Source organism: Sapajus apella, unplaced genomic scaffold, assembly GCF_009761245.1.
Source record: "Sapajus apella isolate SASKATOON/1434 unplaced genomic scaffold, GSC_monkey_1.0 scaffold1, whole genome shotgun sequence".
Classification (NCBI taxonomy): Eukaryota; Metazoa; Chordata; class Mammalia; order Primates; family Cebidae; genus Sapajus; species Sapajus apella.
The window spans coordinates 6,439,715-6,464,640 of NW_022436941.1; the positions used below are offsets into that span (position 1 = coordinate 6,439,715).

The 24,926-nt window shown below is 41.0% G+C and overlaps 1 protein-coding gene across 2 annotated transcripts in view; it reads left to right on the plus strand.

Annotated features, from left to right (window-relative positions):
• CDKL3 (cyclin dependent kinase like 3) overlaps nt 1–24,926 on the plus strand; it is a 111,792-nt gene that overhangs the window by 1,051 nt on the left and 85,815 nt on the right. For both annotated transcript variants that reach the window (XR_004260796.1, XM_032251295.1), the window contains exons 3-4: nt 5,528–5,722; nt 21,218–21,396. Coding sequence is in view for 1 of the 2 variants with exons in the window: in XM_032251295.1 (XP_032107186.1) it covers nt 5,528–5,722; nt 21,218–21,396 (374 nt within the window). In the remaining variant the exon portion in view is untranslated. The remainder of the gene's footprint in view (nt 1–5,527; nt 5,723–21,217; nt 21,397–24,926) is intronic.

A 24,926-nucleotide genomic window follows, 5' to 3' on the forward strand; every position in this document is an offset into this window, starting at 1 on the left:
ATTTCCGCTTTGTGCAAGGCATGGTGCCAGGTAGTAGTGAAACTCTAAGGAGGTAAAAGATACTTCCTGCCCTTAAAGATTTCTATAATCAGAAAGGAGAGTATATAAAAGTAATACTGAATAAAAAGTGGCTTGTAAAAATGCCAAGGAATCAACACAAAGTCCTTTCCCTGGTAGGGAAAGTTTTTTTGAGGAAATGGGGCATGAATTAGGCTTTGAAGGATGTGGAGGGTTTAGATAAGAGGGAGAAACTGTTTTCTAGGTTAGAGGAACAACATAAACTCAAAGAAACTAAAAAGGGACAAAGGATAAAGGGCAAAGTGGAAAGCACAAAGACCAAAGACATTTGCCTGTAGAGTTTTCTGATCGGAATTGGAAAGAGGTACATTAGAACAGTAAATGGGAGGTAGATTTTAAAGTCTTTTAGGGTAAGAAGTCAAAACTTGATTTTTTAAGAGGTGGAAAGTCAGTGAAGGTTTTGAATTCAGTGTAAAGAAATGTAAATTTTAATCTAGCGCTGTTGTGCCAAATGGATTGGAGGACTGAGAGTAAAAACAGGTCCTGTTCAATTAAGGAATTTTGGAAAACGTCTGAGGGCTCTTGCTAAAATGCAGCAATGTGAATGGAAAGTAAAGTTAGAACATGTTATATTGTAAAAGAAGACATGAGGCCAGGTGCAATGGCTCACGCCGGTAATCCCAGCACTTTGGGAGGCCAAGGCTGGTGGATCACCTGAGCTCAGGAGTTTGAGACCACCCAGGGCAACATGGTGAAACCCCGTCTCTACTAAAAATACCAAAAAATTAACCAGGTGTGGTGGCTTATGCCTGTAGTCCCAACTACTTGGGAGGCTGAGGCAGGAGAATCGCTTGAGTCCCAGAGGCGAAGGTTGCAGTGAGCTGAGATTGCCCACTGCACTCCAGCTTGGGCTACAGAGTGAGACTCCATCTCAAAAAAAATAACAAAGAAAAAAAAAAAAAAAAAAAAAATAGCCAGGCATAGTGGTGTGCTCCTGTAGTCTCAGCTACTTGGGAGGCTGAGGCACCAGAATCACTTGAACCCAGGAGGTGGAGGTTGCAGTGAGCTGAGATCCTGCCACTGCACTCCAGCCTGGGTGACAGAGACTCTGTCTCAGAAAAAAGAAAAAAGAAGGCATGAAAGAGTGTGGAAAGCTATAGAAAGGCAGAAGTCAAAGGTCTCTTAGGTTCAATGATTGCTACAATTGATAGAAATATGAAAGACTCAGACATGGTTTGGGAACTACTTCAATTTTAGAAATGTTGAATTTGAGGTGACAGGAGTACATTTAAGAAAAAATGACCAGTAGGCTTTTAGAGATGAGGAACAGTATCAGGAGAGATCAGGGAAGAGGATAGAATCCTATGTAGGTGTGACAGTTCAACCCAGGGGAAACAACTGAGCAATGTGGAGAAAGGAGCGTTAACATTCCTTGGAGACTGGGTAGAAAACCAATGATTTAAAAAATATGGAAATATGTATGTATTCTATTTATTGAAATCTATTTACATTCTTTAAGGTTTATGATCTTAACGATATAGTATAGATGTTTTGTATGCAACAGATGTTCTTATCTGTCTTTATCTGATACAAAAATAGTATTTTCTTCTTTCTTTGTAAGTCTATATGAGATATAGTGGATCAATTTGCTTGCTTGCCTGCCTGCCTGCCTGCCTGCCTGCCTTCCTTCCTTCCTTCCTTCCTTCCTTCCTTCCTTCCTTCCTTCCTTCTTTCTTCATTTCTTTTCTTTTCTTTCCATGGAGTCTTACTCATGCCTGTAATCCCAGCACTTTACTCTGTTGCCCAGGCTGCAGCACAGTGGCATGACCATAGCTCACTGCAGCCTCCATCTTCTCGGCTTAAGCGATCTTCCTGTTTGGGCCTGTCAAACAGCTAGCATATAGGAATGAGCCACTGTGCCTGGCCTAATTTGCTTTCAAAGTACAGGAAATATATTAGGCATCTGTGGATTATTAAAACAGCTCTATGCCAGGTTCGGTGGCTCACACCTGTAATCCCAGCACTTTGGGAGGTGGAGGCAGGTGGATCACGAGGTCAGGAGTTTGAGACCAGCCTGGCCAGCATGGTGAAACCCCGTCTCTACTAACAATACAAAAAATTAGCCGTGCATATTGGCAGGCACCTGTAATCCCAGCTACTTGGGAGGCTGAGCCAGGAGAATTGCTTGAATGGGGGTGAGCCACCACTGCACCACTGCACTCCTTTCTGGGCAACAGAGTGAGACTCTGTCTCTAACTAAATAAATACAAACAAATAGCTCTATTTCTTTTTTTCTTTTTTTTTTTTTTCGAGATGGAGTTTCACTCTTGTTGCCCAGGCTGGAGTGCACTGGCGCCGTCTTGGCTCACTGCAACCTCTACCTCCTGGATTTTCCTGCCTCAGCCTTCCTAGTAGCTGGGATTACAGACATGCACCACCATACATGGCTAATTTTGTATTTTTAGTAGATACGGTGTTTTGCCATGTTGGCCAGGCTGGTCTTGAACTTCTGATCTCAGGTGATCTCAAACTTCTGGCCTCAACCTCCCAAAGTGCTGGGATTACAGGCGTGAGCCATCGTGCCTAGCCAGCTCTATTTCTAGACAATGAAAAGTTAAAGTCAGTAAAGATGTTATGATTTTGTGAAAGATATCAGTTCTGTCCTGATGACCTGAAACATAATAATACTATAAATAAGGCAGTTTTTGTGCACTGTGAATGAAAATCTGATTAGAAGGAGATTTTTCCCCCAGGCAGTATGTCTTGCTCTTTCTTCAACTGTTGCACTTAAACTCATTATTTTTTTCTACTTAATCATTTGTAAAACTAACCAGTATGTGACAGTACAGAGAGGAACTTGAATGTGCATTTTACTGTTACAACTGTTATGCAGATAATTTTGAGATACCCTAACTATTCTCATTGGCTTTTTGTTATTGTTCTTGTTGTGGTTTGGAGACAGTCTCACTCTTGTCTGTCGCCCAGGCTGGAGGGCAGTGGCACAATCTTGGCTCACCGCAACCTCTGCCTCCCAGGTTCAAGCAATTCTTGTGCCTCAGCCTCCGAGTAGCTGGGATTACAGGCATGTGTCACCATGCCCAGCTAATTTTTGTATTTTTAGTAGAGACGGAGTTTTGCCATGCTGCCCAGATTGGTTTCGAACTCCTGGCCTCAGGCGATCCACCCACCTCAGCCTCCCAAAGTGCTGTACAGGTGTGAGCCACTGTGCCTGGCTCTCACTGGCTTTTTATTAAATTTGATATAGTCTAATTTCACTAGAGAGATTTCTCGGATTAGTTATTCTTAGTCTAAAAAACTTGTCATGATGATTTAATTTGAACTAAATTTTTATGCTAGAATTTCATTACATAAATGAGTAATTAGTGAGAATATCTGCAAAAAAAGAAAAAGTTGTCTAGTAATGGAGAAAAACAAAATTAAACAACTCAAAGAGGGGTACTGGAGCATTTCTAGGGATTTCATTTCATGGTTTATCTGAGTAAATACTGTACCTAATTCTTCATCCCTGAATGGATCTTCCATAATCCTTATTCACATTAACTCTTCCCTGCTTTCACTGCTTTTGCCTTTAAAATAAAGACTGAACAGGAAACCGTAATTTTCCATAAGTAGAGAATTAATACTGTAGTGTCCAAAAGCAGTCAACTCTTTTTTTTTTTTGAGATGGCGTTTCACTCTTGTCCCTCAGGCCGGAGTACAATGGTGTGTTCTCGGCTCACTGCAAGCTCCACCTCCCAGGTTCAAGCAATTCTCCTCTCTCAGCCTCTCTAGTAGCTGGGATAACAGGCGCCCACCACCATGCTGGGCTAATTTTTATATTTTTAGTAGAGACAGGGTTTTACCATGTTGAGCAGGCTGGTCTTGATCTCCTGACCTCAGGTCATCTGCGCACCACAGCTTGCCAAAGTGCTGGGATTACAGGTGTGAGCCACTGTGCCCAGCTTGCAGTCAGTTGTTTTCACTGCTGCCAGTATGCTATTGCTGCAGCACTCTGGCATCTTGTCAACCAGGGAAATTTGGAGCAAAAAGGAAAGGAATCTGGTGTTATATTTTGGATGTTTGTCTCTAGTCATGTTTTAAGGACTTTCATCTCTTCATCAGATACAGAGAAGTAGAAAAATTGACACTGTGCCATTGGAATAAAGGCAAATATATTTTCATAAAAGTATAGTTTTCTAAAGCTAGGAGCAGTGGCTCATGCCTGTAGTCCTAGCAACTTAGGAGGCTGAGGCAGGAGGATCTCTTGAGGCCAGGAGTTTGAGACCAGCCTGGCAATATAGCAAGATTTCTTTCTTTCTTTCTTTCTTTTTTTAAAAAAAGAAGTACTTCTTCATTTTTAGCCAAATAGACATATATTCTTGATAGTTTGGACAAAGTGGTTAAATATTTCAGAATTGATTGTAATTAAGTCACTGTGATAAAAAGTAAAGTAAGTAGTATACAACATTAAATCTCATTTGTTTCCTAAGCTGATACATGGCCATCGTTGACATTTTAAAATTGGCAATAATTGTTACCAGTCTGAAAAGGTGGTTAGTTGTTTAATAAGAGTACAGACAACAAACAAACATTTACCCACAAATAATTATATAATTATGTAAACTTTCTGTGGTTATAAATTGGTAGTTCACATATCTGAAGATTTTGCAGATATTTTGATGTTCTTTTGTTATAGTCTAATGAATTTATGATGTCCCCTAAAACTTATGGTTTACTTTCTAGAGTTTAAGATCAAAATTAAACAATAATTAATATATAAATTCAGATCACATACTTAATCGTGTTGAAATCCATGCTCATCTGAAAACATAGGTCGTTTTAAATTTCGGGTGTTAAACTTAACCACAAACCAAGTTTAAAAATAGCAAGAAATCTCTCAACAGAATGCTAAGTTATATACATTAAATTATTTTCATAAGCAACCAAATATCAACTTGAGATAAAATATATCTCACTTTGTCCTATAAATATTGATTATAAAATGTATTAAAATTTTCTTAAAATAGGAATGGAAGCAAACTGGTTGAGAAATTTCCGTTGAAATGCATGGAACATAGGCTGGGCATGATGACTCACACTTGTAATTCCAGGAGTTTGGGAAGGCAAGGCAAGAGGATCACCTTAGGTCAGGATATCGAGACCAGCCTGGCCAACATGGGGAAATCCTGTTTCTATTAAAAATACAAAAATTAGCTGGGTGTGGTGGTGTACGCTTGTAATCCCAGCTGCTCAGGACACTGAGGCAGAAGGATTGCTTGAAACAGGGTGGTGGAGGTTGCAGTCAGCCAAGATCGTGCGACTGCACTCCAGCCTGGTGACAGGGTGAGACTGCATCTCAAAAAAAAAAAAAAAAAAAAAAAAAAAAAAGAAATGCATGGAACAAAGCTGAGAATATTACTGTTTTTTTTTCTCAAAATTTTAGGTGTTATATGTACAAATTATTATGTTTGAAATAATTAAAAATTTGTTTTATTTCTTTTGTCAATAGCAATTTCATCATGAAAACCTGGTCAATCTGATTGAAGTTTTTAGACAGAAAAAGAAAATTCATTTGGTATTTGAATTTATTGACCACACAGTACTAGATGAGTTACAACATTATTGTCATGGACTAGAGAGTAAACGACTTAGAAAATACCTCTTCCAGATCCTTCGAGCAATTGAATATCTTCACAGTAATAATGTAAGTGCTTTAGAATAAGACAAATTGTAGGATGAGTATGAATCATAAATCCTCCTTATACACTGTTTTATTTTCATGAAGGTTGCTAACATTCTTTTTCTATACAATAATAATAGACATCCTGAAAATCGGATAGGGAATGATGGGGGCACTATATTTTAGTTGCAGAACCAAAAATATTGAGCACTCAGTAATTCTAACTATTAAGTAGACCAAGTGGGATGATAAAGGCAGTATCAATAATTATGTTTAGTAGAATCAATAATCAACTGGGCCACCGTTATTAGACGAAGTATATTAAAACATTGAAAGTCAAGGCTGTGGCTTAATGAAGAGCTGCTCAAATTAAGGGAGGTTTAGCATTAGGAAGTAGAAATTAGGCCAGGGTAATAGCTAATTAATGTGGATGCCTTTAGGGGAAGAAAGGAGGTATAAAGTGGCTGAGAGGTATGAGGCATTGTCATTTAACCTATGAAAAATCAAAGAAAAGAAAAGATCAGCTATTCTGATTTTTAATGTTGACTTTAGCATTGCCTCCTAAGTGTTTAGCTCAGCAGAGTTTTGTTTTGTTTTGTTGTTTTTTTTGAGTTGGAGTTTCACTCTTGTGGCCAGGCTGGCTTACCGCAACCGCTTCCAGGGTTCAAGCAATTCTTCTGCCTCGCCCTCCCAAGTAGCTGGGATTACAGGCATGCACCACCATGCCTGGCTAATTTTGTATTTTTAGTACAGATGGGTTTCTCCATATTGTTCAAGTCTCAAACCCTACACCTCAGGTGACCACCTGCCTTGGCTTCCCAAAGTGCTGGGATTAGCCACCATGCCCGGCCAGCTCAACAGGTTTTTATGGAGCTTCTTTTTTTCTCATCGTGGCTCTACTTTCTGGAAAATTAGATATATATTCAGGAAATAACACTAAACGCCTGAAAAATAATATTTTTATTTGTTTCTAAATTTTTAAAATTGTTTTTTAGAGGCAGAGTCTTTCTATATTGCCCAGGCTGGTCTTAAATTCCTGGGATCAAGCAATCCTCCTGCTTCAGCCACTCAAACTACTGGGATTACAGGCATGAGTCACCATACCTGACCAGAAGTAATTTTATTAGGTAGATGACACAACTATATATCCTAGGGTTTTATAGATTTGATATCTTAATCTCTACCTGTCTGACTTGCTAATAATGCATCTCATTTTGTGACTTTGAAAAATATGGCTGTGATAGCAACTAGAATTCAGATTGTAATTTCCTTGCCAGCTGAATCCATGGGGAGGCAATATAATGTGACAGTTAAGAGCATACAGTCTTTGGAATCAGACCATCCTGAGTTTTGACCTTACTGGTTTTTCACTGTGAAAACACACACAACTTCTGCAGTGCACAACTTGTGAGACCAAAGGTGACTCTGTGATCTTGGGAAAGTTATCTAACCTCTCTGAGTCTCATTTTCCTCATCTGTAAAATGATACTGTGGTACCTCACAAGTTTTTATTTTTTATTAAAAAAGTTTTTTTCTTTAAACATTACATCCAAGGAAAAGGGAACTCACAGGTTACTATCACTTATGAGTTTAGTAATTATTTTTATTTATTTATTTATTTTGAGTCAGAGTTTTGCTTGTTTACCCAGGCTGGAGGGAAGTGGCATGATCTTGGCTTAGTGCAACCTCTGCCTCCGAGGTCCAAACAATTCTCCTGCCTCAGCTTCCTGAGTAGCTGGAATTATAGCCACACCACGACGTCCATCTAATTTTTGTATTTTTAGTAGAGATGGGATTTCACCATGTTGGCCAGGCTGGTCTTGAACTCCTGACCTCAGGTGATCTGCCCACCTTGTCCTCCCACAGTGCTGGGATTATAGGCGTGAGCCACTGTGCCTGGCCAAGTTTAGTAATTTTAATATTCATTTCTTCTGCATCTCTTATGATGCCTGCTTGCCTCCCAGCCAGGACTACTCAGTACTCCAAGCAGTGGTTTGGGAGAGAGAACTTCCAGGCAGTGAAATCCAAACTCCTTACCAGGCTCTACAAGGCCCTATCTACCCCCATAACTTTCACAAGCTAAACTGTCTGGCTTTTTTTTTAAGACAGTGTCCCTCTATGTGGCCCAGATTGGAGTGCAGTGGCTATTCACAGGCACAATGGTAGCACCCTGCAGCCATGAACTCCTGGCCTCAAGTGATCCTCCTGCCTCAGCTTTCTGAGTAGCTGGGACTACAGGTGCAGCACTTCACAGAATTTTTTTTTTTTTTTCTGAGACAGGTCTCACTCACTCTGTTGCCCACAGTGGAGTGCATTGGCGCAATCACAGCTCACTGCAGCCTCAAACTCCCAGGCTCAAGTGATCCTCCTGCCTCAGCCCCCTGAATAGCTGGGACTACAGGCTCACACTACTGTAAGAATTAAAGAAAGAGGAGAGAAACATGAAGGATGACTTTTCAGTCAACAGGGATAGGTTTATTTTAAATAAACCTGAGAGAGGCTTCTGGCCAAGTTAGGTCAGAGCTCACTCTCTTACAGACTAAGAGTTTTTTTTTTTTTTTTTTTTTTTGAGTCAGAGTTTCACTCTTGTTACCCAGGCTGGAGTGCAATGGCGCGATCTCGGCTCACCGCAACCTCTGCCTCCTGGGTTCAGGCAATTCTCCTGCCTCAGCCTCCTGAGTAGCTGGGATTACAGGCATGCGCCACCATGCCCAGCTAATTTTTGTATTTTTAGTAGAGACGGGGTTTCACCATGTTGACCAGGATGGTCTCGATCTCTTGACCTCGTGATCCACCCGCCTCGGCCTCCCAAAGTGCTGGGATTACAGGCGTGAGCCACCGCGCCCGGCCAGACTAAGAGTTTTTAAGGGTTCAGAATGGGAGAGTTTATTAGAGGCTTGGACTGCTTCTTTGTCTCTTTGTTGTGCTTATTTGGGAGGGAGAGCTGGGTGTCTTTTCCAATATATCTTTCTGTAGCTGCAGGCATATCCCCAAGTCTGCTTTTAGCTTCTCTGTCTTAGTGCACTTGAAGGAAAAGGAGTGTGCTTATTAAGGCCCAGTGTTTTATTGGGGCCCATTGTATGAGGGTGAAATTTGGCAGGTACCCAAGAGACTTTCCCCCCACCTCCCTCTGTGTCGGAGTTGTTCTTAACTTCAGAGAGAAGTTAACTTCTTAACTTCCCTGTTAAGTCAGGTTACAGGGAACAACAGGTAGAGGAAGATAAGATTACACAGCTTCCCAGGGGAGAGATTTCCAGAACCTTGAAATTTATCCATAAGAGGGTGGACTCTTTCCTGAGGATGCTGGGAAACTATTGAAGATTTTGTTCTTTTTTTGTTTTTGTTTTTCTTGAGATAGGATCTTGCTCCGTTGCCCAGATGGGAGTACAATAGCATGATCATAGCTCACTACAGCCTCCAATTTCTGGGCTCAAGCAATCCTCCTGCCTCAGCCTCCCAAGTTGCTAGGACTGCAGGCACATGGCACTACACCTGACCCATTGGAGGTTCTTGAGCATTGCCATGACTGGATGAAAACAAAACCCAATTTTATTTTAGCAAGAGTGGAAGATATGAATAGACAGAGACCCAGAGAGATCAGGTGAGAAGTTGTGACAGTCTAGACGTGTGGGTGGTTAAGGGTTTGGACTAAGATAGTAGCAATGGGAAGGAGAGGAAAGATGGCAAAGGGAGAGGATGGAAAGATTTCAGAGGGAAAATCACAGGACTTGGGAACTAATTAGATATGAGAGGGTTGAAAACAAAGGGTGAAGTCAGAGGTCATTACAGTATTATTATTATTATTAGTTTTTGAGACAGAGTCTCTCTCTGTCACCCAGGCTGGTGTGCAGTGATGTGATCTCGGCTCACTGCAACCTCTGCCTTCTGGGTTCAAGCAAGTCTCCCTGCTTTGGCCTCCTGAGTAGCTGGGATTACAGGTACCTGCTATCCTGCCCAGCTAATTTTTGTATTTTTCTTTTATTTATTTATTTATTTTTTCTTTTTTTGAGACGGAGTTTCACTCATGTTACCCAGGCTGGAGTGCAATGGCGTGAACTCGGCTCACCTCCTGGGTTCAGGCAATTCTCCTGCCTCAGCCTCCTGAGTAGCTGGGATTACAGGCACGCACCACCATGCCCAGCGAATTTTTTGTACTTTTGTTAGAGACGGGGTTTCACCATGTTGACCAGGATGGTCTCGATCTCTTGACCTCGTGATCCACCCGCCCCGGCCTCCCAAAGTGCTGGGATTACAGGCTTGAGCCACCGCGCCCGGCCTAATTTTTGTATTTTTCATAGTATTGCAGTATTTTCAACTGAGAGCCAGAGAAGTGCCATTGTCAATAACTGAATTTAGAAATGGGAATTGCTTCAAGATATGTTGATATATTTTAAGAAATAGTGAGAATTTCTATTGAGTATCTACTGATAAACATTTTTTATACTAGGTGCTGGGGATACAGCCTTAGGTAAAATACTTGGTTCCTACTCTTTTTTTTTTTCTTGAGACAGAGTCTAGCTCTGTCACCAGGCTAGAGTTCAGTGGCATGATCTCAGCTTACTGCAACCTCCACCTCCCAGGTTCAAGCAATTCTTCTGCCTCAGCCTCCTGAGTAGCTGAGATTATAGGCATGTACTGCCACAATCAGCTAATTTTTTTTTGTATTTTTAGTAGAGACAGGGTTTCACCTTGTTGGCCAGGCTGGTCTTGAACTCCAGACCTCAGGGGATCAGCCTGCCTTGGTCTCCCAAAGCGCTAGGATTACAAGTGCAAACCACGGCGACCAGCCTATCTTTATTTAATTTAATTAATTTATTTATTTGACAACTTCTCATTCTGTCACTCAGGCTGGAGTTCAGTGGCACAATCTCAGCTCCCTGCAACCTCCACCTCACAGGTTTAAGCGATTCTCCTGCCTCAGCCTCCTGAGTAACTGGGATTACAGGCGCCCACTAGCATGCCCAGCTAATTTTTGTATTTTTAGTAGAGACAGAGTTTCACCATGTTAGCCAGGATGGTCTAGAAATCCTGACCTCAAGTGATCCACCCGCCTGGCCTCCCAAAGTGCTGAGATTATAGGCATGAGCCACCGATGAGAGTTTATAAATAGTAACCAAGGAAACAAATTCACAGGTTAATGAATCTCCTGATACCATACAGCAGGGGTACCCAACCCCGGGGCTACAACCAATATCAGTCTGCAGCCTGCTAGCAACCAGGCCACACAGTAGGTGAGTGGCGGGTGAGCAGGCAAAGCTTCTATATTTACAGCCGCTTTCCATTCTCGCAATACCATCTGAGCTCTGCCTCCTATCAGATCAGCGGAGGCATTAGATTCTTAGAGGAGTGTGAACCCTACTGTGAACTGCGCATGTAGGGGATCTGGGTTGTGCACTCCTTGTGAGACTGTAATGCCTCATGATCTGTCACTGTCTCCCATAACCCCCAGTTGGGACCATCTAGTTGCAGGGAAACAAGCCCGGGGCCCCCCCAATTCTGCATGATGGTGAGTTGTATACTGATTTTATTGTATATTACAATGTAATTATAATAGAAATAAAGTACACAATAAATATAATACACTTGAAGCATCCTGAAACCATCCCCCAGCCTGGTCTGTTGAAAAACTGTCCACAAAACCAGTTCCTGTTGCCAAAAAGGTTGGCGACTGCTGTAATACAGTTAATAACTGATGGAAGAGGGGAATTAGATTCCTTCTACAGTCCATACTCTTTCCTTTCTACCATGCTGTCTCTCCACAGCAGCTTGTGTGAAGCTATTTAGCTTTAATTCTTAAAGCTTGTGCTTAGGAAATACTGAAGAATGAGGAAAGTGTAATTGTGTTTGGGAAGCAGATAACAAATATTTATATTTATGGATATGTGTACATGTGTATATGTACATATGTATATGCATGCATACATTTGTTAAATGGAATTAGGAGATGAGAAGAAGAAAGTGACAGTGAAAAGAAAGATTTCCAAAACTTTAATTGCTGTTTATAAAATAGAAACTTATAATAATAAATCACTGAGTTCATCTGAAATCATCTCAGAATTGCGATGTAACTTTTCAATAAATACCTTCCTTCTTTTTTTTTTGAGTCAAAGTTTTGCGCTTGTTGCCTAGGCTGGAGTGCAATGGCGTGATCTCAGCTCACTGCAATCTCTGCCTCCCAGGTTCAAGTGATTCTCCTGCCTCAGCCTCCTGGGTAGCTGGGATTACAGGCATGCACCACCACACTAGGCTAATTTTGTATTTTTAATAGAGATGGGGTTTCTCTATGTTGGTCAGGCTGGTCTTGAACTCCTGACCTCAGGTGATCCACCACCTCAGCCTCCCAGAGTGCTGGGATTATAGGTATGAGCCACTGCGCCTAGCCTCAATAAATACCTTTTTTACCATGCTTCCTCCTAACACAACACCTTTGCACATATGATTCTCTCTTCTTGGATTTCGCTTTCTTTCTTTCCTTTTTTTTTTTTTTAAGATGGGGTTTCACCATGATGGCCAGGGTGGTTTTGAACTCCTGACCTCAGGTGATCCACCCACCTCGGCTTCCCAAAGTGCTAGGATTACAGGCATGAGCCACCACGCCCGGCTTGAATTTCTCTTTCTTCCACTCTCTCCTAGTTTACCTCTGTTCATCCCTCAGATCTTAATGAAAGTGGAGTTTTCCCCAGGGACATCTTCCCTAATCTGTCACTGGGTCATGTCTCCATTTAAATTATCATAATGCTATGTTCCTTTCCTTTGTAGCACTTGTATTACTTGTGATTATATGCAGTAAGGTGTTTCTCTTCGAATTGACTGTTAGTTCTATGATGGCAAAGCACTATATCTTTTTTTTTTTTTTTTTTTTTTTTTTTTTTTTGAGACGGAGTTTTGCTCGTTACCCAGGCTGGAGTGCAATGGCGCGATCTCGGCTCACCGCAACCTCCGCCTCCTGGGTTCAGGCAATTCTCCTGCCTCAGCCTCCTGAGTAGCTGGGATTACAGGCACGCACCACCATGGCCAGCTGATTTTTGTATTTTTAGTAGAGACGGGGTTTCACCATGTTGACCAGGATGGTCTCGATCTCTTGACCTCCCAAAGTGCTGGGATTACAGGCTTGAGCCACCGCGCCCGGCCTGCAAAGAACTATATCTATTTTTTCTTTTGAGACCGAGTCTTACTCTGTTACCCAGGCTGGAATGCAGTGGCACGATCTTGGCTCCCTGTAACTTCTGCCTCCCAGGTTCAAGCAATTCTCCTGCCTCAACCTCCTGAGTAGCTGGGGTTACAGGCACATGCCACCATGCCCGGCTAATTTTTGTATTTTTAGTAGAGACAGGGTTTCACCATGTTGGCCAGGCTGGTCTCGAACTCCTGATCTCATGATCCACACACCTCGGCCTCCCAAAGTGCTGGGATTACAGGGATGGGCCACCATGTCCAGCCTTCTTTTTTTTTTTTTTAAAAAGTATTTATTTATTTTTCACTGAACATATATATTTCTGAACTATTTTTCTTTACTAGCTTTATTGAGGTAAGTTTTTTATTTTATTTTATTTATTATTTTGAGATAGGATCTCACTCTGTTGCCCAGGCTGGAGTACAGTGGTGAGATCTCAGCTCACTGCAACCTCCGTCTCCTGGGTTCAAGCGATTCTCCTGCCTCAGCCTCCAGAGTAGCTAGGATTACAGGCGTTTGCTACTACACCCAGATAATTTTTTGTATTTTTAGAGACAGGGTTTCACCATGTTGGCCAGGCTGGTCTCAAACTCCTGACCTCAAGTGATCCACCTGCCTTGTGCTGGTACAGGCCTCCCAAAGTGCTGGTATTACAGGCATGAACCACCATGCTCAACCAAGGTACAGTTTATTTTTATTTTTTTGAGATGGAGTTTTGCTCTTGTTGCCCAGGTTGGAGTGCAATGGCACGACCATGGCTTCCTGCAACCTCCACCTCCCAGGTTCAAGTGATTCTTCACAGATGTATACCACCATGCCTAGCTAATTTTTTAGTTGAGATGGACTTTCACCATGTTGATCAGGCTGGTCTCAAACTCCTAACCTCAAGCGATCCACCCACCTCTGCCTCTCAAAGTGCTGGGATTACAGGCATGAGTCACTGCTCCCTGCCTGAGGCACAGTTTAAATACCATAAAATTCACCCGTTTTAAGTGTACGGTTCATTGATTTTTAAAGTTAATTTACAGAGTTCTGCAACTATCATCACAATCCAGTTATAGAACATTTCTTCACTCCAAAAGATTCCCCTTGCTTATTTTCACACAATACCAATTTCTACCCCCAATTCCAGGCAACCAATAATCTTTCTATCTCTACAGATACACATTTTTTGGACATTTCATATAAATGGAATTATACAATATATAGTCTTTTGCATTTGGCTTCCTTTATTGACCCTGATTTTCTATGTTGTAGTTTATCTGTATTATAGTATGTATCAGTACTTCATTCCTTCTTTTTTAAAACATATTTTGTGGAGGTGGGCTCTCCCTATGTTGCCCAGGTTGGTCTTGAACACCTGGGCTTAAGATCCTTCCAGCTTGGCCTCCCAAAGTGTGGAGATTACAGGTGTGAGCCACTGCATTTGGCCTTTATTCTTCTTTTGTTGCTGAATAATATTCCATTGTATGGCTAGACCACATTTTGTTTATTCACCATTTGATGGAATTGTTTCTACATTTTGGCTATTATAAATAATACTGCTATGTACAGTCTTTGTGTGGACATATGTTTTTAGTTCTCTTGGATAGATGCCTAGCAGAATTTCTGGGTCACATGGTTAGGGTTAGTTATGTTTTTTAAAGGAAACTGCCAAACGTTTTTCCAAAGTGGCTGTATCATTTTAAATCCCCACCAGCAATGGGTTTCATGTTTTTTCACATTCTTCCCAATATTTTTCATTGTCTTTTTTATTGTAGCTATTCTAGTGGGTACGAAATGATACTTTTTTTTTTTTTGAGGAGTAAACTATATTCACAGATGACATAATCATCTATATAGAAAATCCTAAGGAATCTACAACAAAGTTAATAGAACTATTAAGTTTATGAAAATTGTGGGATACAAGATCAGTATGCCAAAGTCAATTGTATTTTCATTTATTAATTTAAAAATATCATTTATGGCCGGGCACGGTGGCTCATGCTTGTAATCCCAGCACTTTGGGAGGCCGAGGCAAGTGGAGCACGAGGTCAAGAGATCGAGACCATCCTGGTCAACATGGTGAAACCTCGTCTCTACTAAAAATACAAAAATTAGCTGGGCATGGTGGCGCACACCTGTAATCCCAGCTACTCAGGAGGCTGAGGCAGGAGAATTGCTTGAACCCAGGAGACGGAGGTTGCGGTGAGCCGAGATCGCGCCATTGTACTCCAGCCTGGGTAACAAGAGCGAAACTCCGTCTCAAAAAATAAATAAATAAAATAAAATAAAATAAAAAAATAAAAATAAAAATATCATTTATAGTAGCACCAAAGAATATCACATATTTTCAGGAACATTGAGGAAAATCTGACAAGACCTATGCACTGACAACTACAGAACATTGATGAGAAATATTAAAGAAGCCTAAACAAATGGAGTGAGATAACTGTTTTTATGGAGTTCTCAATATGATGATGAAAGACCAAGGAGGATGTCATCCAAACTTAGCATTTTAAAAGTTGGATGGAACTCAGAGAGTGCTTGGTTTTCAAGCATAAGAAAATTCTAAATGTAGTCATGGTGTTAGTCGCTAGAAAGAGAGAATGGGCCGAGTATAGTGGTTCATGCCTGTGATCCCAGCACTTTGGGAGGCTGAGGCAGGATTGCTTGAGTCTAGGAGTTTGAGAACAACCTCAACAACATAGTGAGATCTCATCTCTACAAAAAAATTTTAAAATGTGTTGGGTGTGTGGTGGCTCATGCCTGTGGTCCCAGCTATTCTGGAGGGTAAGGTGGGAGGATTGCTTGAACCTGGAGGTCAAGGCTACAGTGAGCCATGATCATACCACTGCACTCTAGCCTGGGTGACAAAGCAAGTGAAACTGTCAGGGTATTAAGTGGGTGGATCTGTAGATCTTCCTGCCCCATGTTTAGAACACTGAGGAGGAGGTCAATGGGTGCATAGTGGGCAGAATGTGTGAAGTGATACCTTTTTTTTTTTTTCTTTGAGATAGAGTCTCTATTTGTCACCCAGGCTGGAGTGCAGTGGCATAATCCTGGCTCACTCACTGGCACCTCGACCACCATCATGCTGGGCTAATTTTTTTATTTTTTATTTTTAGTAGTTCTAAGGTCTCACTATGTTGCCCCACCTTGTCTCAAACTCCTGAGCTTAAGTGATCCTCCTGCCTCCGTTTTCCAAAATGCTGGGATTACAGGCATGGGCTACCATGCCCAGCCTGAAGTGGTATCTTTTTTTGGTGGGGGGATGGAGTCCTGCTCTGTCAACCAGGCTGGAGTGCAATGGCACGATCTTGGCTCACTACAACCTCCACCTCCCGGGTTCAAGCTATTCTCCTGCCTTAGCCTCCTGAGTAGTTGGGACTACAGGTGCACACCACCATGCCTGGCTAATTTTTGTATTTTTAGTAGAGATGGGGTTTCATCATGTTGGCCAGGCCTGTCTCTATCTCCTGACCTTGTGATCCACCTGCCTAGGCCTCCCAAAGTGCTGGGATTATAAACGTGACGTGCCCAGTCCCTGACGTGGTATCTTAATGTGCTTTATTAATGTCTATTTTTGTTCACATTATATCCTTAGGTCTTGGAATAGTGCCTGGCATATAGTAGGCACTCAATGAAAATTGTGGTAGTGAAAAAGGATTAATATAATTTGACAGATGGCAACTTTAAAATGCCTCAATTAGACAGGCTTACCCTAAATTAATTTCTTAGCTATTTATGGAGGGAGACTGAGTCAAAACAAGAGCCAGTCTCAAAGATTTATGGTAGTAAGTTATATAAACAAGGAAAAATCCCAGATTTCTGTCACCGAGACATTTCTCCTTGTGCTATAATACTTTACAGGTGATGAGCAGTATATGCTTCCATAATTCATTTGATAAAATTTTTAAATGCCTTATTTGTTCTAGGCACTGTACTGAAAACGGGATATTACTTGAAAAAGACAGATATGCATCTTTCCCTCATGGAGCTTATGGTCTGCTGGGGGTTTTAGACAAGTAAACAGACAATTAACAGTACGCATGACAGATGCTATGAAGGGGGAAGTGCAGATTGATGTGAACATGTAGAAGGAACATCTAATACTAACATATAAGCCGAGTCCTGAGGAAATAGCTGACTTGGTCAGGCAAAGTATTCTAGGCAGTTTGAACAGCATCGACAAATGCACAGAGATTAGACAAACCCTGGCAAATTGGGAAACTAATATTCTGTAGGCTAGGGAGAGGAGGTTAAGAGGGTAAGTAGGGGCCAAATCTCACAAGGCCTTCTAAGCCATTTTAGGGAGTTTTAAATTTATCCTGCAGGATGAGGAAACCTTGAAGCAAAGAAGTGACATGATTGGGTTGGGTGAGGTGGCTCACGCCTGTAATTCCAGCACTTTGGGAGGCCGAGGTGGGCGGATCATGAGGTCCAGAGATCAAGACCATCCTGGCCAACATGGTGAAACGCCGTCTCTACTAATACAAAAATTAGCTTGGCGTGGTGGCAGGCACCTGTAGTCCCAGCTACTTGGGAGACTGAGGCAGGAGAATCGCTTGAACCTGGGAGGTGGAGTTTGCAGTGAGCCAAGATTGCACCATTGCACTGCAGCCTGGCAACAGAGCAAGACTCCATCTCAAAAAAAACAGAAGTGACACCATCACACATCTGATTGTAAAATAGTACTAAGACTTCATTGTGGAGACTGAATTGGAGAGCACAAATGTGAATTAAGGGAGACCAGTTGATAAACTTGTGTATTAATTTTGTGAGACAGCTGAGGAGACCTGAACTAGGAAGAGAAGTAGATAGGTTACAGGAGTGTGGGGAGGGAGAAAAATGCCCTTGGTTTCTGTCTTGCATCATGGAGTCAGTGGTGGTTCCATTCACTGAAATAGCAGATTGTTGAGAACCAGTAAGTTTGGGGGAGGAGAGGATGTGTTTAGTTTTAGATTTGCTGAATTTAAACGGCCTGTACTCAGTTTTTTGGGATTTATTGTGGACTTTCATTTCTTGTGGAAACCAGGAGAAATATCTGTTAGACATAGAAATGTTGAAATTATCAGTAATATATGGAGAGTTACTAAAGCTGTAAGAATAGATGAACCACATACAAAAATCAACTAAAAATAGATTAAAGACTTAAATGTAAGATCTGAAACTGTAAAACTACTAGAAGAAAACATGGGAAAAGTTCTATGATGTTGGATCTGGGCAGCGATTTTTTTGTATATGAACCCAAAAGCACAGACAACAGAAGCAAACAGACAAATGGGATTACATCAAACAAAAAACACTTCTGCATATTCAAGGAAATAATCAATAGAGAGAAGAGAGAACCCACAGAATTAGAGAAAATACTTACATCTAATAAGGGGTTAATATCTAGAATATATAAGGAACTCAAATAAATCAATAGTAAGGAAACAAATAACCTGATTAAAAATTGGGCAAAGGACCAGGTGCAGTGGCTAATGTCTATAATCCCAGCACTTTGGGAGGCCAAGGTGGGAGGATAGCTTGAGTCCAGGAGTTCAAGACTAGCCCAGGCAACATGGTGAAACCCTATGTCTTTAAAAAAATTTAAAAATAAAAAATGAGACGGGTGCGGTGGCTCAAGCCTGTAATCCCAGCACTTTGGGAGGCCGAGGCGGGTGGATCACGAGGTCAAGAGATCGAGACCATCCTGGTCAACATGGTGAAAGCCCGTCTCTACTAAAAATACAAAACATTAGCTGGGCATGGTGGTGCGTGCCTGTAATCCCAGCTACTCAGGAGGCTGAGGCAGGAGAATTGCCTGAACCCAGGAGGCGGAGGTTGCGGTGAGCTGAGATCGCGCCATTGCACTCCAGCCTGGGTAACAAGAGTGAAACTCCGTCTCAAAAAAACAAAACAAAACAAAACAAAACAAAAAAAAAAAAAAAAAAGGCAAAAGTGGCTGGGCGCAGCAGCTCACACCTGTAATCCCAGCACTTTGGGAGACTGAGGTGGTCAGATCACTTGAGGTCAGGAGTTTGAGACCAGCCTGGACAACCTGGTGAAACCCCGTCTCTGCTAAAAATACAAAAATTAGCTGGGCATGATGGCATGTGCCTGTAATCCCAGCTACTTGTGAGACTGAGGCAAGAGAATCGCTTGAACCCGGGAGGAGGAGGTTGCAGTAAGAAGAGATCACCTCACTGTATTCCAGCCTGGGCGACAGAGCAAGACTCTGTCTCAGAAAAAAAAAAAAAAAGTGTTGGCAAGGACAGGGAGGAAAGAGAATCCTCTTAACACAGTTGGGCCAAATGTAAATTAATACAGTCATTATGGACAACAGTATGGAGGCTTTTCCAAAAATTAAAAATATAATTACCATATGATCCATCAATCCCACTACTGGGTGTATATCCAAAGGAAATGAAATCAGTATGTCAAAGAGAAATCTACACTCCCATGTTCACTGCAGCATTATTCGAAATAGCCAAGATGCAAAATCAACCTAAGTGTCCATTAAGGATGAATGGATAAAGAAAATATGGTATGTACACCAATGGAACACTATTCAGCCATAAAAATACAAGGAAATCCTGTCATTTGTGATGACATGGATGAACCTGGAGGACATTATGTTAAGTGAAATAAGTCATGCACAGGACAAGTACTGCATGATCTTACTTACATACAAAATCTATAAAAACACAACTCATAGTAGCAGAGAGCAGAATGGTAGTTACCAAGGGCTAGAATGGGATGGTTGGGGAGGTGTTGGTCAAAGGATACAAGAATTCAGTTAGAAAGGAGGAATAAGTTCAAGAGATCTATTATACAAAATGGTAACTAGTTAATAACAATGACTATATTGAAAATTGCTGAGAGTAGATTTTAAGTGTTCTTACTATAAAAAAAAGTATGTGAGGTAATGCATATGTTAATTATCTTGATTTAGCTAATTATACAATGTATACATATTTCAAAACAACATGCACATAATATATACAACTTTAATTTATCAATTAAAATAAAAGGTTAAAAAACAATTAAGGCCAGGTGTGGTGGGTCACACCTAGAATCCTAGCACTTTGGAAGGCTGAGGCGGGAAGATCACTTCAGCCCAGCACTCATGATCACCTGGGCAACATAACCAGAGCCTGTCTCCACACAGAGAAATTTTAAATTAGCCAGTAATCCTGATACTGCAGGCTGTACAACTATAGCCACGCACTTGTACTCCTAGCTACTCAGGAGGTTGAGGTGAGGTTGAGGTGGTAGGATTGCCTCAGCGCTCCTTGCTTGAGCCCAGGCGTTTTGAGGCTGCACTGAGCTTTGATTGTGCCTTTGCACTCTGGCCTGGGCTATGGAGCAATACCCTATCTCTTTAAAAAATAATTTCTTAAAAAGAATTGATCAGATTGAGATGGAGCAGCCAATAGGTGGGGAGAAGCCCAAGAGTGTTGTTGCTATAACCAAGTGACAAAAGTGGCCCTCCCACCCCTAAAAAAGAGAGTACGTGAAATTGACCAGGCAACATGATATGTATGAAGAGATGAAAGCCTAAGACAAGGACCCTGTATTTTAGGGACAGACAGAGAAAGATGAGCTGCCAGGTAGATAGGAGGAGACTGGGAACATTTTGGGTCCCAAAAACCAGGAATGGAGGAATAGCTGGCAATATTTTCACAGTAAGAAATCAAGTAAGATACGATTATCTTACTTGAGAGGTGGCTATTGGATGTAGCAAAAATGTGTACGACTTTGGCTAGAGAAGTTTAATGCAGTGTAGGAGCAAAAGAGGAGGTTACATTATCTTGGGTGACTGGGTCAGAAAGTGAAGACTATGAGTACAGATAATGTCTTCAAGAGGTTTAGCTGTGAAGGACATGAAAGGACAGGAACTAGAGTGGGACATAGGTTAAAGGAAAGTAAAATTTCATTAAGTTATTTTCTTTCTTTTTTTCTTTTTTATTTTATTTTATTTATTTATTTATTTTTAGAGAACGGGTCTCACACTGTTACCCAGACTAGTCTCAAACTCCTGGCCTCAAGCTATCCTCCTCCCTTGGCCTCCCAAAGTACTTGGTTTATAGGCATGAGCCACCGCTCCCAGCATCATGAAGTTCTTTTGGTTTTTCTTATAGGAATGTGATTTGCCGTTTTAGTATTATGCCTGTTTTCTTAGCTTCATTTTATTTTGAGATGATAGGACAAGAATTGAAAACATATAACTATATTTGTATTGTGTAATTAACCCTTTGCATGTGGTAAGGAAATAGCTTTACTATCTTAATTAACTAGATTTTCTCAGTATAAATTTTGAGAGATTCTGGATAATGAAATCTCATTTTAATATATTTTGTATGCTGTTTGCTTTTTAGATCATTCATCGAGATATAAAACCTGAGAATATTTTAGTATCCCAGTCAGGAATTACTAAGCTCTGTGATTTTGGTTTTGCACGAACACTGGCAGCTCCTGGGGACATTTATACGGACTATGTGGCCACACGCTGGTATAGAGCTCCAGAATTAGTACTAAAAGATACTTCTTATGGAAAGTATGTATATTTTGGGACCCTGCCAGCCTTTCCTAGTTATCTTTTTTTTTTTTTTTTGATTTGAGATAGAGTCTCACTCTGTCACCCAGGCTGGAGCACAATGGCACAATCTTGGCTCACTGCAATCTCCGCCTCCCAGGTTCAAGCAGTTCTCCTGTTTTAGCCTCCCAAGTAGCTGGGACTACAGGCTCACACCACCATGCGTGGCTAATTTTTGTATTTTTAGAAGAAATGGGGTTTCTCCATATTGGTCAGGCTGGTCTCGAACTCCTGACCTCAGGTGATCCACCAGCCTCAGTCTCCCAAAGTGCTGGGATTACAGGCGTGAGCCACTGTGCCCAGCCTCCTAGGTATCTCTTCTATCCCTTGGTATATTCTTGTATATCCATCACCCCTAATACTGACAGGTTCTGCCCTCTGCATCTAGGTTGGTGCTAACAAGAGGGACACCTTTAAAGGTAATGTAACAGATCCTATAGGTACCTGCGTTGCTGGCTACTGCTGCTGCTATGTTCATTCAACTCTTATGGGTTGAATGGCCACAGCCCCAGAAAACCTGTGCAGACATCCCTCAGAGTGTATCTATATTTGCTTTAAGCTGTGCCATACCCTTGGCAGAGTTCCCTCCTCTGTTTATCTTCAGCCTCTACATTCTGCAAAGATTTGAAATCATTTACCTTACTCTGCCAGTGTTGCAGTAGGAACTGCCGAGTATTTCCTGGAAAAATTATTTAAAAATGGTACTGTTTTAGGTGCCTCAAAAGTAGCATGATCTTGGTCTAGCACAAAACAGCAACCTAAAATCAATCTTGAACATAAAGAGGTAAAAGTATGTAACTTAATACCAGATTTAATAGAAAACTTGAAGGGGGTAATTCTCATGTGCTTTTCCTAGAAATTATTATTCTGTTATAATAATATGTAATATTAATGGGTTTTAACCTTCTGCCAGAAACTGTTCTAAATGCTTTATATACATCAAATAATTTAATCTTTACAACAACCCTATGATGAAGTTGCCACTATTAGCATTCTCATTTTAAATAATAGAACACTAAGGCACAGAGATAAAGTAATTTGCCTAAAGTCACATAGCTGGTTAATAGCAGAACAGAACCAGGATTCTAGCCCAGGTGGTCTGGATTCACAATCCATTCCCCAGGGTATCTTTTCAACTGTACCTACCATTGATATACTGTACAGACTGTCTCTGTGCCTCAGTTACTTCACCTATAAAATGGAAATAATAATAGGACTCACTTCATAGGTTTGTGGTGAAGATTAAATAATGTGATATATGCTCAATAAATATTATCTACTTTTTTTTTTTTTTTTTTTTGAGACAGAGTTTCGCTCTTGTTGCCCAGGCTGGAGTGCAATGGCACTATCTCGGCTCACTGCAACCTCCATCTCTCGGGTTCAAGCGATTCTCCTTCCTCAGCCTCCCGAGTAGCTGTAATTACAGGCATGCGCCACCACACCCAGCTAATTTTGTATTTTTAGTAGAGACGGGGTTTCTCCATGTTGGTCAGGCTGCTCTCAAACTCCTGACCTCAGGTGATCCACCAGCCTCAACCTCCCAAAGTGCTGAGATTACAGGTGTGAGACACTGCAGCCAGCCTATATTATCTACTCTTATTCAAAGTCCTCAAAATTTTTTCTTTACTTCTTTTTTCCCTCTGGGCATAATGTAGCCTACGTAAGATCTCCCTTCTCAGTTTTACCCTCTGTTCATGCTATAGCTTAAATTCCTTTTCTGATACACTCCCTAGCCCCTCAATCCTATTCTACATCTTTTGGTACATTATCTGTAAATTTTGTGCCAGTTAATATTAACATGGGCTACTTCTTTCTCTAGCTCTTTTTTATTAACCTCCCACTAAAAATTAAGTTCCTTGAGGATCAGCATAATCTCTTGTATTCTGCATAACCAAACTTGGTGCCTTGCCCATGGTAAGGTTGGATTCTAGGAGATTTCACATTGTGTTTGAAACAAATTTGCTAGTGAGTCCTTTTTAAAAACCTTTTTGTTGTAAAAGAAAACACAGACACAGAATATCACACATAGCAAATGGATTGCTCTACCACCTGATCAAAAAATGGAATTTTGCCCACCACCCCAGAAAACTCTTTGTGTGCCCTACTTCAATTGTAACATGCTCCCTTCCCTACAAAGCAACCACAATATTGACTTTTATTGTAATCATTTCCTTACATTTTTTTAAATAATGGAGACAGGTCTTGCTATGTTGCCCAGGCTGGTCTCGAACTCCTGGCCTCAAGCAATCCTCCTGCCTTAGCCTCCCAAAGTGCTGGGATTACAGGTGCGAGCCACCAGTCCTGGCCATTTCCTTGCATTTTAAAGATAATTTTATCACCCAAATGTGCATCCATTTAGTTTAATCTAGGCTTTTTCGAGATATGATTCATATATCATACAATCAGACATTTAAAGTGTACAGTTAAATGGTTTTCAGTATATTCACAGAGTTGTACAACCACAATCATAGTCAATTTTAGAACATACTTATCACCCCCAAATGGAACCCTGTACCCATTAGTAATAACTCTCCATGTCCTTTCAACCCTTCTAGGCCTAGACAAACTCCTGTCTGCTTTCATTCTGTATGGATTTGCCTATTCTGAACATTTCATAAAAGGAAAATTATGTAATATATGGTCCTTTGGGACTAGCTTTTTTCACTTAACATAGTATGTATTAGTACTTCATTTCTTTCTTTCTTTTTTTTTTTTTTTTTTTAGCAGAGCTGGGTTTTCTCCATGTTAGCCAGGTTGGTCTTGAACTCTTGACCTCAAGTGATCTGCTCACCTCGGCCTCCCAAAGTCCTGGAATTACAGGCATGAGCCACCATGCCCAGCCAGTACTTTATTTCTTTTTATGGCTGAATAATATTCCACTAAATGGATAGACCTCTTTTTATTTATCTTTCATCAGCTGATGGACATTTGGATTGTTTTTGCTTTTTAGCTATTATGGGTAATGCTGCTATGAGCATTTGTATACTCATTTTTGTATGGACATATGTTTTTATTTCTTTTAGGTATATACTTAGGAGTTAGAATTGTGGGTCATTTGGTAACTCTATGTTTAATCTTTGAAGAACTGCCAGACTGTTTTCCAAATTGTTTGTACCATTTTACATTCCCACTAGCTGAGTGTGAGGGTTTCAGTTACTCCCTGTCTTTGCTAGCACTTACTATTATTGTTTTGTTTTTATAGCCATCTTAGCCCTTTTTTCTTGTTTTTTAGTAAACTTTGTTTTGGGATAATTTTAGATTTAAAAGAAAGTTGCAAAGATAGTCTAGAGAGCTTCCATATATTCCTCACCCAGTTTCTGTTTTCACTAATATTATCCTATTTCATTACTACGGGTAGATTTGTCAAAACTAATCCTGTCCTAGCCACGCAGGTGTCATGGCACATACCTGTAGTCCCAGCTTCTTAGGAAGCTGAGGCAGGAGGGTCACTTGAGCCCAGGGATTTGAGGCCAAAGTGTGTTATGTTGGCA